The sequence below is a fragment of the Festucalex cinctus genome, chromosome 1 (assembly GCF_051991245.1).
Source record: "Festucalex cinctus isolate MCC-2025b chromosome 1, RoL_Fcin_1.0, whole genome shotgun sequence".
Classification (NCBI taxonomy): Eukaryota; Metazoa; Chordata; class Actinopteri; order Syngnathiformes; family Syngnathidae; genus Festucalex; species Festucalex cinctus.
The window spans coordinates 6,330,496-6,347,484 of record NC_135411.1 but is presented as its reverse complement, the minus strand read 5'-3'; the positions used below and the strand labels follow the sequence as shown (position 1 = coordinate 6,347,484).

Genomic DNA, 16,989 nt, shown 5'->3' with positions numbered 1-16,989 from the left:
TTTGGTAGATTCCATGTTTTTATAACAATAGAATACAATATTCTGTGGGTCTTTCAAAATGATTCAAAACCAGTAAACCAGCCAAGAGTGAACGGGATTGCTTCTGCGAAAATGGCTTAGAGCAAATGAGTTAATAGAAGGCTGGTATCGGCCTGATACTGATACTCAGTATCGGTACTCACCCAACCCTAATAGAATGTATACACTTTTTGAATTAAACTAATAAAGATCTTTTCTCCGACATGATATTCTACTAATTTGAGATGCACCCGTATCGAAGAAGGAACTTGCCCAACACTCGTGACAAACAAGTAAACAAAAAAAAAAAAAAACAAAAAAAAAAAAAAAAAAGAGTAGAGAGAATTCGATACCCGGTACATGGAGAGGTCAATCCTAAGGGAGTTGTGCAGCTGATCCAGTAACTTGACAAACCTCTCCTTCTGAAAATGTCAACGACAAAAAGCGCTGAGTAAGAAAAACACAGCTGACAGCAAGCAGTTGGTACCATTTCACGTCAGCGAGCCATGTTTGTCCAAGTGGGCCGGGCCACATTTTTTTTTATTTGTCTTCGCACACTCGCCCAGAGGGCGTTTTGATGCGCACGGACTGAAGATCATCGCAAAAGAACTGTGACTCACGCCAAAGTTGGATGCAGCAAATCTGTCGGAGGCGGAAACATTGTTGGAGGACTGGGTGGTGTGCGCGTAGTAAGCGTTGATGTTGGCCAGCAGGGTGCTCATCACGGCGGGCACTCCCGGGCACATGTATTTCGATGACAAGCAGGCAAAGTGGCTGTGGATTGAAAGCGGGGGAGAAAAAAAAAGAAAATTCATCAAATCAGTTTATGTGTGTTGAAGTTGAACGTGGATGCCGGGCGGCGCTGACGTCATGGCCTGGTAGATGGACTCCACGCCGTAACGCATGGCAAACTCGTCCACTATCTCCTGCGCCGTCTCCTCAAAATACACCTTCCAGGCATCGTCCCCTTTGGCGTCGGGAATCTTCACCACGCCGCCGTTCTGTTCCTCGGTGGTGTATTGGAACAGATGCTGAAGAACAGAGGCGCAATACAATCCGTTTGTTACAGAACAGATCCATTTTGGAGGGAGGGTTAACTTAATACTGCTCATAAACATCATTTCAGAATGAGTCTATTTCTGCTCTCAATGCAATAAAGCTTGCTTGATTTTACAAGCTATGCAAACAAAACAAAAATGCAACATAAACAGAGTAGAGTACATTTCTGCCCTGTCCTTGAATTTAAAAAAAAAAAAAGAAAGAAAAATAAACAACAATATGGATTTATTTTGTGGAGTCCTTTTGTCAGGCAATGAAGCATATTTAACTAAGGCTGGGAGGGTTACTTTTAAAATGTAGTCTGATACAGTTAGTAGTTACTTGTAAAAAAAATAAATAAAAAATGAAGCTAGTAATGTCATCCAAAAACCACAATATTCAAGTAGTATTATATAACATGATTATTTTAATTACTTTTAGCTTACTCCAATACCAAATACGTTAATGAGGACAAAATAAAAATTGTTATAATATCTACCGTAATTGTTTACAGTGGACCCAATTGACATGCAATTATGTAGGATGGATGGATGGATGGATGGATGGACAGATAGAGAGATGGATAGAGAGAGATGGATAGATGGATGGATGGATGGATGAAGAGATGGAGAGCTTGATGGAGAGCTTGATGGATGGATGGATGGACAGATAGAGAGATGGATAGAGAGAGATGGATAGATGGATGGATGGATGGATGAAGAGATGGAGAGCTTGATGGATGGATGGATGGATGGACAGATAGAGAGATGGATAGAGAGAGATGGATAGTTGGATAGATGGATGGCTGGATGAAGAGATGGAGAGCTTGATGGATGGATGGATGGATGGATGGAGAGAGATGGACAGATAGAGAGATGGATAGAGAGACATGGATAGATGGATGGAGAGATGGATGGATGGATGGATGGATGGACAGATAGAGAGATGGATAGAGAGAGATGGATAGATGGATGGATGGATGGATGAAGAGATGGAGAGCTTGATGGATGGATGGATAGATGGACAGATAGAGAGATGGATAGAGAGAGATGGATAGTTGGATAGATGGATGGATGGATGGATGAAGAGATGGAGAGCTTGATGGATGGATGGATGGATGGATGGAGAGAGATGGACAGATAGAGAGATAGATAGATGGATGGAGAGATGGAGAGATGGATGGATGGATGGATGGATGATGAAGAGATGGAAACCTAGATAGATAGATAGATAGATAGAGAGATGGAGAGACGGATGATGGATGAAGAACTGGAGAGCTGGATAGATGGATAAATAGATGGATGGACAGATAGAGAGATGGATTGATGGATGGATGGACGGACGGACGGACGGACGGACGGACAGGTAGGTAGATAGATAGATATTTTTTTCAAGCTACATGAAACTACGCCTGTTGATGTGTCATGTATTTGATGATGTATAAATGCAAACATTTCCTCCTGACCTCATGAAGACAAGTGTACTGGACATGATACGGAGCCACAGTCTCCTCCCCTTTAATCTCCACGCTGATGTGCATGCGGATGGCTCCCGACACCGCAGATTTATCCGTCCTCTTGTCTGTCGGATGCAAGAAAAGATAAGACAGCATCACCGACTGACAAAACGCGACGATCCGACTCACGTTTTCATATCCGTGTTATTTATTCGAAAAACAAATAAACATGGGAAACTCACCGAGGTTGTACCAGACGTCCATCTCGCCACTCAGCGTGCGCACTTCGATGATGGTCTGACCGAGGAAGTCGTCGCTCTCACGTTTGAAGCGCTGCTTCACGCGCGACTTGATGTCGTCGTCCTCGTCCCACACTCGCACCTTGATGCGATCCGAAGAGTTGTGGCATTCGCTGGATCCGGACCCCCAAAAAGGATTTTCGTGAGCGCGCGGACGCGGAGGCCTTTCAAAACGTGCCGTCGCGTTACTCACAAGTGGAAGTTCTCTTCCCACACCGGGTTGAGGTTGCCGTAGATTGTCTTGGTTCTTTTTTTGGTCTTCCCCACCTGAACCGTCACGTATGGATCACTGGAACCGGTTTTGTCTTTAGCCTGGAGTCCCTGCGCGCATACCACTGCGGAAAAGGGCGTTAAACGCCGACGTCAGGTGAGACGTCGCGAAGCGGAAACCAAACGGGGAACGCGCGACCGATCTCACCGGTGATGCTGATCTTTGCCGACCACTTGGACGTCCCGTCAAGCACGCTCTGCTTGATCTGTTTCATCTGGGTGCCGTGTGTCGACTTGTCGAGGCCGAAGACTTCCTGGATTTGCTCAAAGATCTCCGGCTTGTTCCGCTCCCTGATCTTCATGCGGTCCTTTAGGACCATGATGATGTTCTGGGTTCGGTCTTCCGCTCCGTGCTTGGAACTTTTCTCAGCAGCCCCTTGAATGAAAAGAAGAGAATGGGAGGAAAATAGAATTTAAAGGGATACTTGACTCATTGAGCCTTTTTCAGCAGTAAAAAAGTTCATATTTTGTCTATAATGAATGTGGTAACTTCATTATTTTTCATGTTCAATTAATACTTTAAAAAAAGTAATTGTTGGACTTGCTGTCGACTGATGATGACATCACCTGTGCTGAGGAAGTAGGTAACGACCAATCATGGCTCAGTTTACTGATCAAACTCAGAAAACAGGTGAGCCATGATTGGCCGTTACCTACTTCCTCAGCAAAAAAAAAAAAAAAAAAAAGTTATCAAATTCATTCTGAACAAAATATTCACGTTTCACTGCTGAAAATTGTGCAATGAGTCAAGTATCCCTTTAAAATAGTGATAGACTAATATGTTTTTTTTTTCAAGGCAGATACCAATACCGATTATTAGGGTTTGGTTTTAAAAAAATAATTAAATAATCAATTTCAAATCAATTTTTCTTTTCGAGCCCAATATCAATTCATAAACCGATTATTTAAAAGGATACTTTACTTATTTAGTCATTTTTGGCAGTCAAACATTAATATTTTATCTATAATAAATTTGATACTTTCATTATTTTTCTTGTACAATTAGTAGCTTTAAAAACACATTTTGCAGCTTGCTGTCGACTGAAAATAACATCACAAGGGCTGAGGTGACCAATCACAGCTCAGCTTGTGAATGTCACATGACCAAACCTAGAAAACAGGAGAGCTGTGATTGGTTAGCTGAGTCGAATTGAAAAAAAAAATCGAAATCAAATTGAACTGAACTCCTGTGAATCGAAATGGAATCAATTGAGGAAATTAGAATTGATACCTACCAATTATTAGTAGTCAAGGAGACCAATAACCGATATTTCAAGCCAATATTCATTTGCAGTAAAAAAGAAAATATTAGCGTCAAAATTAAAAAACAAACAAACAAAAAAACAAAAAAAACCTTATTCTTTTAAACAAACAAATAAAGAATTGACAACTTTGTTTAAAAATTCCAATAAAAATTGCAGGGATCTTCCAAGGTCATCAGCATGTGTTAAGCTAAATTAAAAAAAAAAAATGCAAGTAAATGGTTCCCCTAAAGTTTTCTATTATAAGTAAAGTTTTCCAAAATTTCAACATAATTTCTTAATTTTATTTTATTTTGTGATATTTTTAAAAGTAAAAAACTCTTAAGGACTTCCAGTGTCGTCATCATTTTATTTATTTTTTTTATAAAGTGGAAATTTAAATAAACCCGTACATGAAAGGTTTGCCACAAGTGAATGTAAGCTAATCTAGGGGTTTTGTCAGGGTTCGTAAAATATTCGCAGAAAGTAAAAAATTGTCTGAATATGTTCGAAATGTCTTTGGAACAAATAAATACTATCTGTGAACGTCTTGATGAAAAATTCGCTATGTTCGCAAGCACTTACCGCCCAGTGAGATACCAAATTTATCGGCCTCTGGATTCGTAAAAAGGCAGATGCCGACATTTGTCAAAATTCCAAATATCGGCACCGATAATTGGCCCGGCCGATAAACGGTCAATTTGTTAGGTTAATGGCACAATATGTCGACGAGCTTTTGTTAAGGTGCTTTTTTGCACGTCGGCGACCGAGCCAGCGACGTACTTTGCAGGCAGTCGGCGTTGAGCAGGTCTTGGCACTTGTCGTGACATTTGACGCCGCACTCGGAGCAGCGCATGCCTTGTCGGGCGATGCCCCACAGCAGGCCTTCGCATTCGTAGCAGTAGGTGGGGGTGGTGGCCGTCCACACTTCAAAATTGTGCGGCGTGGTGGAGGAGATGGGGTAGATGAGCGCCTGCAGGGTTTTCTTGTAAACGTGACTTTTCTGCAGAACGGGGACGGGGGAGAAGAATATTAAGAATGGCGCCGACGTCGGACAAGCGGAAACCAACATCGAAACCCACCAACTCCTCGTTGCCGAGAGTTGTTGAGGCCATCGCAGAGGTGATTCCCGCCTTCCGAGAGTTCTGCACGAGCGACTGAGGAAAATAGTAAAAGGGAAGGTTATTTCAGGAGAATCAGGGTGTGCCATTTCAAAAATCCATATTGGATGGAAAGAGTACTTACCATCGCCTGATGTAATAAAGCAGTGGGAATGATTTAAAAAAAAAAAAAAAAAAAAAAAAGAAAAAAAAGTCAGAAAAAATATATATTGTGGTCATTTCTGTCAGTATTACCGCAGTCTTTTGAATGTTAATGTGGGTATTATTTGTCTCTTATCTTTCCTTTCATCCCCTGTTATAACGACCGATGGACTTTAATTAATTAAGTATGATGCACGTGTGCTCACATACCAGTATAGACCCTTCTAGCGGACGTCACTGCTTAGTTCCTGCTCCGACTCCCCCAATAACAAATGAATTTAGAGAACTTGATTTTCAGTGAGCGTTTTTTTTAAACGGTGGGAAATGTGTCACGTGTCACAAAAAAAAAAAAAAAAAAAGTCCCGAGTAGGACACTACATGACTACGATTCATTGAAACCAGCCGTTTGGCCCACTAGCTACAAAGAAATTGAGTTGGTTGGAGGGCAAAGTGCAAGCGGAAGCTTAAGGTATGTTGTTTTTGGTTGAAACTAGGGATGTCCCGATCCGATATCAATAGGGATGTAACAATAAGGGCAACATCGTGATATTAAAACTGCCACAATATCGTCGTCAACATGTTCATGATACTTAAAAGCAACGCATCTGTTAAAAAAAAAAGTCAGGTCGATTTCCATTTGTGCAATTGTCGCACCCGCTGGTGGCTAGTTTGTTGGGTTTTTTTTTTTTTTTTGAGTGCAATTTAATTTTCATTAGGGATGTTTTGGCCCTCCTGTGTTTAAAATCTATGCTAATTGTCAGGCGAATATGCCACAATATTGTGCTTTTTTTTTAGTGCAATTTAATTTTCATTAGGGATGTTTTGGCCCTCCTGTGTTTAAAATCTATGATAATTGCCAGGCGAATATGCCACAATATTGTGCTTTTTTTTTTTTGAGTGCAATTTAATTTTCATTAGGGATGTTTTGGCCTTCCTGTGTTTAAAATCTATAATAATTGTCAGGCGAATATGCCACAATATTGTGCTTTTTTTATATGAGCTCTTTTTTTTTTTTTTTTTTTTTTTTTTACAATATCGGGACCTTTTTTAAATATCGCCAACCTCCCCACAATATCGTGATAATTCTCGTATCGTGAGCTTCATATCGTGACGATATCGTATCGTGATGTTTGGATATTGTTACATCCCTTCCGTGATCGGAAGTCGGGGTCAATCACGTGGTTGCTGGCTCGATCGGTATCGGATGGATGTTGTCTCACGATCAGGGACTCAGATAAATATATGAGGATACAATTTTTTTTTTTTTTATAACTAACTTTTTTATTCAATTTGGAGTTGGCCGTTGCCACAGAGTGATACTTCATTTTCCCACACAGCGCGTGCGGCATGGCGTCACTCTACTACAGTGACACGAGACATCGAGCGACGGGGCTAAACAAGGAAATGGCACCGAGGTATTTGGAAGTGAAGATACTAAAATGGAGGCGGTGCGACTTGCACTGTATGCAATGTGTTGCTAACCGCTGCGCCTCACTGACGAGCGGCCAAGCAGATGTTATTGATATGACCCACTGTATATGAAAAAGAGAAAAACTACCTGATATCAAATGATCTGAGCATATCCTCGTGCTATATTGTGGGAGCCGAAAGAATGATGTCATCTCCCTTTGCGCCATTTGAGCATCCGTAGGCCGCGCACAAGTTCACCATAGCATTGCTCGCCGATTTATCAACTGTTTGACCGATTTTCTGGGTCACACTGATTGTTTTCTAATTCACTCGTATTGACGCCCTGCCCTCCACCGCAAGTTGCGCACTTAAATGTGACGTCACACTGGAAGGGTCTATTGACTGAAAAAATCACATAAAATAAAACTTTTTCAGAAGGGGCGTAAAAACAACTGAAATAATGTGGTTGCACAAGTGTGCACACCCTCGAAGGGTCTATATTAGAAAGGTCATCATGGAAAGAACTCATCCTAAGTTTCGTTGTCCTGGAAGTGAACTCTGATTGAGAGGCCGATATTTCTCCAAACGAACGTGTGCGTGCGTGTGCACGTGCGTTTTCTTACCAGGTCCCTGACAAGAGGAATGGCTTTTCTCTTCCGAAGGTCTGGCATGCTGTCAATACTATAGAGTGCACCTCCCATTCTGCATACAAAAGGGAAGACCCATCATCGCATTTTCCACAAGCAGTGCAACGCCAGAGTGGAGACAACACTGAAGGTCTTTGCAAAAAAAAAAAAAATCTAATCTTCTCCCAAAAGTAATGGATTCCTGCTCCGCTGTTCCATCTGGTTCAATTCAGCCAAGTGTTCTTCTGCTTGAGAATACCAAGTAAATTGTATCATAAATATTCATCAAAGGTGTAGCCAATTTAGCACTGACTTGCCACACGTACATTAGTGTGAGTGTTTGTGCTCATTTGTCAACATTATATCAGTAAGCTCACTTCTACTCATCAATTATTTTTGCTAAAAACCCAAAACAGAAACTTTTACAAGCGCATTTTAAAGCTGCCGGCATGTCCTTGATGCTGTGCGATGATTCGAGTGGGTCTTGTGATTAACTCATTCAAACCCAAAAATGTGTAAATTCATTAATACTTTGTCCTTCACTCCCAAAAATGTATTTAGTTTTTTTTTTTATTTTATTTTTTGTTTTTTGTTTTTTATGCAAAAGCAAACAGAAGGCTTTGATGCAGCTTCTGACATGAAGAGGCGGCTTAAAGCGATGGTAGTTACAAAAAAATGGCCAGCAGGTGGCAGAAGAGTATAAGAGATCAGCCAGGGCCATGTTGCAACAAGCTCTTTTTGCCAGTGTTTTCAACAGGAATGTGAATAATAATGAAACTTAGCTATGTTATAATGCTAATTTCTGCAAAATGGAAACAGAAATACACTTCTTTGTTTCTGATGAAATAAGAGACTCTAAGCTTTCTTTTGGTAGGTTCCATGTTATTATAGCAATAGAACACAATATTCTGCAGGACTTGCAAGATCCAGTAAAACAGCCGGGAGCGAAGGGGGGTTGCTTCAGTGAAAATGGCTGCCGGTGAATGAGTTAACAGTTACATTAACTGCAATACAATACAATAAAAACAAAATTGTGTTATTTTGCATTTTGTAACAGACACTCACCCTCCTTTACCAAACCACAGTGAGCTGGAGGTTTCTCCTCGCGCCTGCAAAGAAAGAATTGAACAAGAGTTTTTTTTTTTTGGAAGACAATTCAATGCCTTACTAGCTATTTATTTCGGTTTACATAAACAACAATGACTATTTAAATAAGGTTTGAAATTTAATGGAACAATAATTGCTTCTTATTTGTGTGAAAAGGTACGTTAACTGACTAACTATGAGAGCTGTCAAAAGACAACATGATAAATTTTTTAGGTTTACATAAACAACAATGACTATTTACATAAGGTTGGAAAATGTTATCATTTAAGGCAGGGGTGTCAAACTCATGTTAGCTCAGGGGAGGTAAATATATTACCAAGTGGGCCGCATCGGGAAAATAACGGTATATAACTTAGAAACAATTCCCGTCATTTATACGCAGATTTGTGGACCAGCCCGAAATTACGGAGCTCAACTGTAATCATGTTCCGAAGAATAACACAAATGCAAATGGAACGCGGCGACGCTTTGCCGGTATACGTTCCGGACGTGTTAAATCGACCTGTTTTGCATATATGTTGTTCCCAGAATGCATTGCGTGACGCTGTTAATGACGTTATAAGGACGCTAAACCTTGTCATATCTATTTTTGTTAACAGTAAATGAATTTGTGTCGTATTTAACACGTTTATGTCGGTCTATGATTTAAAAAAAAATAAGAAGAAGAATTAAACAAACTGTAACTTTTAAGTTGTGTGTAAAATAATAACATCCAGGATGATTCCCCCGTACAAGTTGTATTGCTCATCTGAGGACTGCTTGTGAAATTACAAAATTATACATTATATATACAATTTTTTTTATTATTTTTTTTTAACTTTGCAAAATCATCTCGCGGCCCGGATTAAACCCCTTTACGGCCCTGATCCGGCCCGCGGGCCGTATGTTTGACACCCTGATTTAAGGGAACAGTAATTGCTTCTTATTTGTGTTGAAAAGTACGTTAACTCTGACTAACTATGAGAGCTGTCAAAAAACATTGACTATTATTAGATCTATCCAGAATTTACCTAAGGTGACATGGTAGCAAAAAAAACAAAACAAAAAAACAACTTTGCGTTCCCTCGCAAACATCTTTGCGTTCGCAAAGATTGCGTGCCCTCGCAAAAAAAGTTTGCGTTCTCTCGCAAAGATTGCGTTCTCTGGCAAAACAACTTTGCATTCCCTCGCAGTCTTCGCGAGAGAACGCAAAATAGTTTTGCGAGGAAACGCAAAGTTGTTGTTTTTTCGCCTACCATGTCACCTTAGCTGCGCCGTAAACACTTCCGGGTCATCTTCCATGTGAACAAAAGCGACGAGGATGGAACGTTTGTAAACATGAAACAAAGCAGTGGGAAATCTTTCCCAAAGCGACTAGGATGGAGCATGTATTTTTCCACTGCTTTGTTTACACGTCGCTTTTGGTCACATGGAAGATGACCCGGAAGTGTTTACGGCGCAGCTAAGGTGGGTTCTTCGCAAGAGAACGTAAAGTTGTTTTTTTTTCTACCAAGAGAACGTAAAGTTGTTTTTTTTTCTACCATGTCACCTTAGGGGCTCCGTAAGAATTGACATGGAGTAATTCTCTAAAGCCACCATCTGATTGGACCTACCTGTCAGCATGCTCCAATGATGGCCAAGAAAAGTGCATGCGAGTATCGCTATGGCAATGACATGAAACTGGAACAAAAACAAAGTGGGCCGACACATAAACAAAACAAGAAAAGACAAAAAAAAAAAAAAAAAAAAAAGGGGGAGGCCAAGTGTCGAAAAAAAAAACACAGTGACATACGCACATCAACATAAACATTGAAGCAAGTGATTAATACTGTGCACAACTCAATTTAAAAAACAATGAATAGCAACCAAATATGTGAGCAATGCAAGTGCAAACTGATAAAGCAAACCAAATATTTAGCAGCGATAATAATCAGGCAAGTCATACGGCAATCTGGTGTTCCATGGTGAACTAAAAAGTTTGTCTGCCAGGTCACGATATCGTGTTTTAAGACAACTAAAATATTTCTTTTATAAACACTTTTATTCATCCTTTCTGACATCTCGCTGCAAACACTTTCAAAATAGAACCTCAGAACCTTTTGGACTGTGTTTTTTTTGCATATAAATAAACAATGTACTTCACATACATATTTCAAAGACTTGGTAGAAAGCTTTAGAGTCTTATATTTTTTTAATTGAATAGATGAATAAATAAATAAATCAGATTTGAGCACCCCCCCGCAGCGTGTGTGCACTTACCTCTCGAAGCTGGTCTAAGACCTTGTTGTAGAGTCTCAGCCAGTTCTCTTTGGCTCGGACTGCAGGATCCACCGGCTCTTTGGGCTCCTCTGCAACTGGAGGACTGAAAAACGACATTACGGATGTGACACGTTGAACTTGTGATTGTGTATTTTTTTTTTTGTGTGTGCTGGTGACAAGATACTGAGATCGACAGGGTGTCCGAAAAGTCACTATATGCTTACTTTTTTTTTTTTTGTGTCTAGTTTGTTTCAGGTATCATTCAGACAGATGTGAGGCAAGCATCCGATACTTGATTACCACTTGACATTAGAACAAAATTTGAAAAAAAAAAATGCTGCCTGGCAAGAGGTTTTCCTGTCCCCAACTGTAGCTCAGCGCCGGTTTTTAGGATCTTAATGATGGAGGACCAAAATGAAAACTAAATAAATAACTAACTAAATAATTAAATAGAAAAATAAATAAATACATGACTAAAAGTGAAAATAACAATGGATATAAAAAAAACTATAATTCAAAAATTATATATAAAAAAAGAAATATAAATGGAAATAAAAAGAGCTATATATACATTTTTTTTTTTGCTCTTTTTATTTCCATTTATATTTATTTCTATGGATATAATTTTCAAATTATATTTGTTTATATCCATTTTTATTTTCACTTTTATTTATTTATTTATTTGGTCCAGTACTTCCTTCATGGGTGGAGTTTGCATATTCTCCCCGTGCCCGCGTGGGTCTTCTCCGGGTACTCCGGGTACTCTCCTCCCACATTCCAAAGACATGCATGGCAGGTTAATTGGGCGCTCCCAATTGTCCCTCGGTGTCTCTGTGTGCCCTGCAATTGTCTGGCAACCAGTTCAGATATATGTCCATCTTAACTGCTTCCTCCTCACAAGGGTTGCGGGGGTGCTGGAGCCTATCCCAGCTGGCTTCGGGCAGTAGGCGGGGTATTGGATGTATTAAGTGTATTTTATACATACTGTTTTATATTCATTTCTGTATTGAATATGTGTACTCAATATGCAGATTATGTATGAGGTGAGATCTTTTTATAAACCCGATATTGGTTTCCTGATCTATCTTGCACACTTTAATGTTACAACTGTTTTCATGTTGTCTTTTTGCCGTTGTGCGAATAAAATCTAAACCAACTATCATGGGTGGGCCAAAATGAAAGATGTGCTTAGAAAAACTGCAAAGCCTGGAAAAAAAAAAAAAAAACGGAAAGGGACACCATGTGCATGTGATTATTTTGTCTCTCCTACCTCTCAGGTGGCATCTCTTTTTCCTCAGGGGTCGGCGGCCTGCTCGTTTCAACTTCCTCCTTCTGCTCCACGCTGAGCTTCTCCTCTGGTGGCGTGGGGGACACCTCGGCCTCCTCCAGTACCCCTTCCTCCTCCAACCAAGGCTCCTCTTTCATTTGCGAACCCTCGTCCATCGAGTCCGCTGACTGCACAGCGGCCGACCCGTTGAGCAGAGTCGCGGGCTGAGCGGAATTTGCAACCTGCTGGGATGTGGCGGCGGAGGAGGAGGAAGGTTGTTGAGTCGCAGCTAAGGTGGCCGGGTGGGACGGCGGAAGATTGTTGGCTGCCGCCGATTGGTGTTGCTCGGATGCAGCTGGCGGCGGCAGCGGCTGCGACGGCTGAGGCTGGTGGGCAGGTTGGGCAGCGGGGACGGAAGACAGGAAGGTGGAGGCTAAGCCCGTGACTGCGGCTGTTAGGGGCTTGGCCATTGAGAAGAAGGAAGTGGCAGACGGCGCCGTCTGCGCTTGGGGCTGTTTCGCCGCTTGGGAAGTTTGATGAGCAGCAGGGGGACCCTGTCCGGATGTTTGAGTTGCGGGTTGTGCAGGGGCCACCTTCTCATGTACTGACGGTTGTTTCTCCAGCGGAGGCCTGGAGGCGTTTGGCACGTCGAGAGCCGGCGGCGCGGTTGACGTCGGCGTGGGCGTGAACGGCAGTTCCAAATCCTCGCTGAGGTTCCCATCCAAATTGTACGACTCGTCGTCGTCGTACATCAAGTCTTCGTCCTCGTAAAGGCCCTCCTCTTCCGCCTCGTACAAGCCGCCATCCTCTTCCTCATACAGCGCCGCCTCCTCGCCTCCATCTTTGCTGTAGCCGCCCTCGTCGCTGTACGCCCCCTGGGTCTCGTCGGGGTCCCAGTCCGGGGAACCCTTGCTGTAGCTCACCGAGGAGTGGCACGAGTGGTACGAGTCGTTCTCGTCGTAGGGGTCCCGCTCCCCGTATTCGCCGCCGTAGTCCTCTTCGCTCAGCTGGCTGCTGCATCGACTCAACTCTGCAGATGATGCATAGCTTCCGGTGGGACTGCAAGAAAAAAAAAAAGGGGAATAAGAGAGGGGAGAATGCACGGGATGAATACTGTCGGCAGGAAATAGACCGGAACAGAGAGCTGAAGGGCCTCAAGAGATGACAAAACATCAAGCATATAGAAACAACAAAATACAGGAAATGTATTTGCACTAGGATGAATGGGGCTCATAAAAACCGAATCAGCGAGTTTGGGTGGGCTGAGAAAGTGAGTGATAGTGTTCATTTTGTCTGCCATATTTTAGGGATGTAACGATCGTGATATCACGATATTAAATCTCCCACAAAATATCGTCGTTGTCATGTCATGATATTAAAAGCAGCATATCTGTTAAAAAAAAAAAAAAAAGTCAGGTTGATTTCCATTTGTGCAGTTCTAGTACTCTCTGGTGGCTGTTTTTTTTTTTAGTGCAGCTTAATTTTCACAAGGCATGTTTTGGCCCTTCTACGCTTCAAATCCACGCTAATGGTCAGATGAAGTGGAAACATCATACGCTTGTGAACCAAGTCAAGTATGTGGAGGAACTCAATGTGTGCGTGCATTAGCAATAAGTGCCTCAATATATATATTTATATATTTTGTATATATAGTATTTATGATATTTTTATAATGTTTTTCATTGCTGTATTGTACAAAAGCACAATATTGTATTTTTTGTAACAATATTGTAACTTTTGTATCGGCATCAATATCGAGATAATTTTCGTATCGTGGCCTTCATATCGTGATAATATCGTATCGTGATTTTTGGATATCGTTACATCCCTTCCATTTTTAAATGTAGTCTCAGTTTTTGTCCTATTTCAGTCACGCTTTTTAGTTTTTAATCACAGTTCGTCAATCTCATCCCATTTTTATTTAGTCAATTTTAGTCGAGTATAAATATAGCATTTTAGTCTTTATATTTTTTGCAAGAAAACGTAATTTTATTTGTCTAGTTTTAGTTAACAAAAACTGTCAACGTTTTAGTCTAGTTTTGGTCAGGACAGACATTTTATCTCTGTATTTTATTTTTTATTTTTTTGTCAGCAGATTATATTGAACCATTTTGGATTTAAAACTATTTGACATAACATTTTCTCAATCTTTTTGATGAAAAACAATTACAGTGGCTACTACAGTATGTGAAGGACATTTTTCTTCATTAGTCGTCAAAAATACATACTGATTTAGTCCCAGTTATTGTTTATTAGTAAGGTTTTAGTCTAAGTCTAGTTTTCGTCCGGTGAAAAATGTGTGTTGACGAAATGATTTTTGTTGACGAAATTAACACCAGTGAGTGGCGACAGAAAGGGAGGCGTGGCGACTGAGGCCCACGTAGCAGATGAGGAATGAAGAAGAATGTGGCAGGGTTGCCCCGTCCGATACACTCACGCAAGCAGCTCATCTTTTGTGCAGTATTGACCACGAGATTGCATTTTGAATTATTCATAAAGGGAGAGGCGGAGGGCGGCACACTTTCACTGCCAGTCTGCGCGGGAATACGTCAATACGCTGTGAGAAATGTAACCGTGGAGGAAACAACAATGAAAGACAAATCGCATTGAGTCCATTGAGGGGCTCACAATAAGCACATTTTGGATGGCAGAAATTCATTGACTATTTCACTGGTCGAACTGACATTCTGATTTGTTGTGTCCGTCACTCATATGTGTACTGCAGCTGAAAGTTGTTGAACTATGCAATGGTCAATGATCAATATTAGAAGGGATGGGTACTGTTTACATTCCAATCGGTTCGGCTCAGATTCCCGGCACCTGGGAATCAATAAACGGTACCAATTTTTGGTACTGTTGTGTTTATTATAGTAGGGGTGTCAAAATTAGTGCTTTAATTTTGAGTTAAGTTTCTTTACTGTCACTAATTGTATTTTTTAACACGAGCAGAGCACCAACAACTGGAATATTTATTTATTTATTTTTTTATTTATTTTTTCTCCTATTTTTCTGAGTAATCTTTCCTCCTGCTTTTCTGAATATTTTTTTCCCTGTTTTTTTTTTAATATTTTGTTTATGACAGAAAAAAAATATTCAGTATAAAAGAAAAAAATCAGAAAAGCAGAAGAATAAAAAAATACTCAAAAAACAAAACAAAGCTCCCCAAAAATTTGTCAGAAAAACAGTTTTGTTTTGTTTTTTCCCCAAGTGAATACAATACGGTTAGTTCAAAATTAGTGCTTTAATTTTGAGTTAATGTCAAGTTCCTTTAATATCACAATTATTTTTTTTTTAACGCAAGCAACGCACCAACAACTGGAATAATTTTTTTTCTGTTTGTTTTTTTTGTTTTTTTTAAATATTTTTTTTCTCCTATTTTTCTGAGTAGTTTTCCTCCTTTTTTTCTGAATATTTTTTTCCCTGTTTTTTTTTTTTATATTTTGTTTATCACAGAAAAAAATATTCAGTAAAAAAGAAAAAAAATTCAGAAAAGCAGACGAATAAAAAAAATACTCAAAAAAGAAAACAAAGCTCCCCCAAAAATTAGTCCGAAAAACAGTTTTTTTTTTTTTTGTTTTCCTCAAGTGAATGCAATATGGTTACTTCAAAATTAGTGCTTTAATTTTGCGTTAATGTCAAGTTCCTTTAATATCACTTTTTTTTTTAACGCGAGCAACGCACCAACAACTGGAATAATTTTTTTCTGTTTTTTTTCTTTTTTAAATATTTTTTTCTCCTATTTTTCTGAGTATTTGTTCCTCCTGTTTTTCTGAATATTTTTTCCCTGTTATTTTTTTAATATTTTGTTTATGAAAGAAAAAAATATTCAGTAAAAAAGAAAAAAATCAGAAAAACAGAAGAATAAAAAAAATACTCAAAAAACAAAACAAAGCTCCCCAAAAATTTGTCAGAAAAACAGTTTTGTTTTGTTTTTTCCCCAAGTGAATACAATACGGTTAGTTCAAAATTAGTGCTTTAATTTTGAGTTAATGTCAAGTTCCTTTAATATCACAATTATTTTTTTTTTAACGCAAGCAACGCACCAACAACTGGAATAATTTTTTTTCTGTTTGTTTTTTTTGTTTTTTTTAAATATTTTTTTTCTCCTATTTTTCTGAGTAGTTTTCCTCCTTTTTTTCTGAATATTTTTTTCCCTGTTTTTTTTTTTATATTTTGTTTATCACAGAAAAAAATATTCAGTAAAAAAGAAAAAAAATTCAGAAAAGCAGACGAATAAAAAAAATACTCAAAAAAGAAAACAAAGCTCCCCCAAAAATTAGTCCGAAAAACAGTTTTGTTTTTTTTTTTTTTTTCCTCAAGTGAATGCAATATGGTTACTTCAAAATTAGTGCTTTAATTTTGCGTTAATGTCAAGTTCCTTTAATATCACTTTTTTTTTTAACGCGAGCAACGCACCAACAACTGGAATAATTTTTTTCTGTTTTTTTTCTTTTTTAAATATTTTTTTCTCCTATTTTTCTGAGTATTTGTTCCTCCTGTTTTTCTGAATATTTTTTCCCTGTTATTTTTTTAATATTTTGTTTATGAAAGAAAAAAATATTCAGTAAAAAAGAAAAAAATCAGAAAAACAGAAGAATAAAAAAAATACTCAAAAAAGAAAACAAAGCTCCCCCAAAAATTAGTCAGAAAAACAGTTGGGGTTTTTTTGTTTTTGTTTTTTCCCCCCAAGTGAATGCAATATGGTTAGCTCAAAATTAGTGCTTTAATTTTGAGTTAATGTCAAGTTCCTTTAATAT

At 39.3% G+C, this 16,989-nt stretch overlaps 1 protein-coding gene across 3 annotated transcripts in view; it reads right to left on the bottom strand.

Moving 5' to 3' along the window:
- Window positions 1-16,989, bottom strand: part of LOC144013850 (protein unc-13 homolog A) — a 58,187-nt gene that overhangs the window by 19,973 nt on the left and 21,225 nt on the right. For all 3 annotated transcript variants that reach the window (XM_077513150.1, XM_077513168.1, XM_077513160.1), the window contains exons 10-22: window positions 12,236-13,291; window positions 10,966-11,068; window positions 8,686-8,729; window positions 7,618-7,696; window positions 5,405-5,479; window positions 5,106-5,325; window positions 3,230-3,457; window positions 3,005-3,146; window positions 2,755-2,924; window positions 2,522-2,637; window positions 886-1,049; window positions 639-792; window positions 372-440 (exon numbers count right to left, since the gene is read on the bottom strand). In XM_077513150.1, the coding sequence (XP_077369276.1) occupies window positions 372-440; window positions 639-792; window positions 886-1,049; window positions 2,522-2,637; window positions 2,755-2,924; window positions 3,005-3,146; window positions 3,230-3,457; window positions 5,106-5,325; window positions 5,405-5,479; window positions 7,618-7,696; window positions 8,686-8,729; window positions 10,966-11,068; window positions 12,236-13,291 (2,620 nt within the window). The remainder of the gene's footprint in view (window positions 1-371; window positions 441-638; window positions 793-885; window positions 1,050-2,521; window positions 2,638-2,754; window positions 2,925-3,004; window positions 3,147-3,229; window positions 3,458-5,105; window positions 5,326-5,404; window positions 5,480-7,617; window positions 7,697-8,685; window positions 8,730-10,965; window positions 11,069-12,235; window positions 13,292-16,989) is intronic.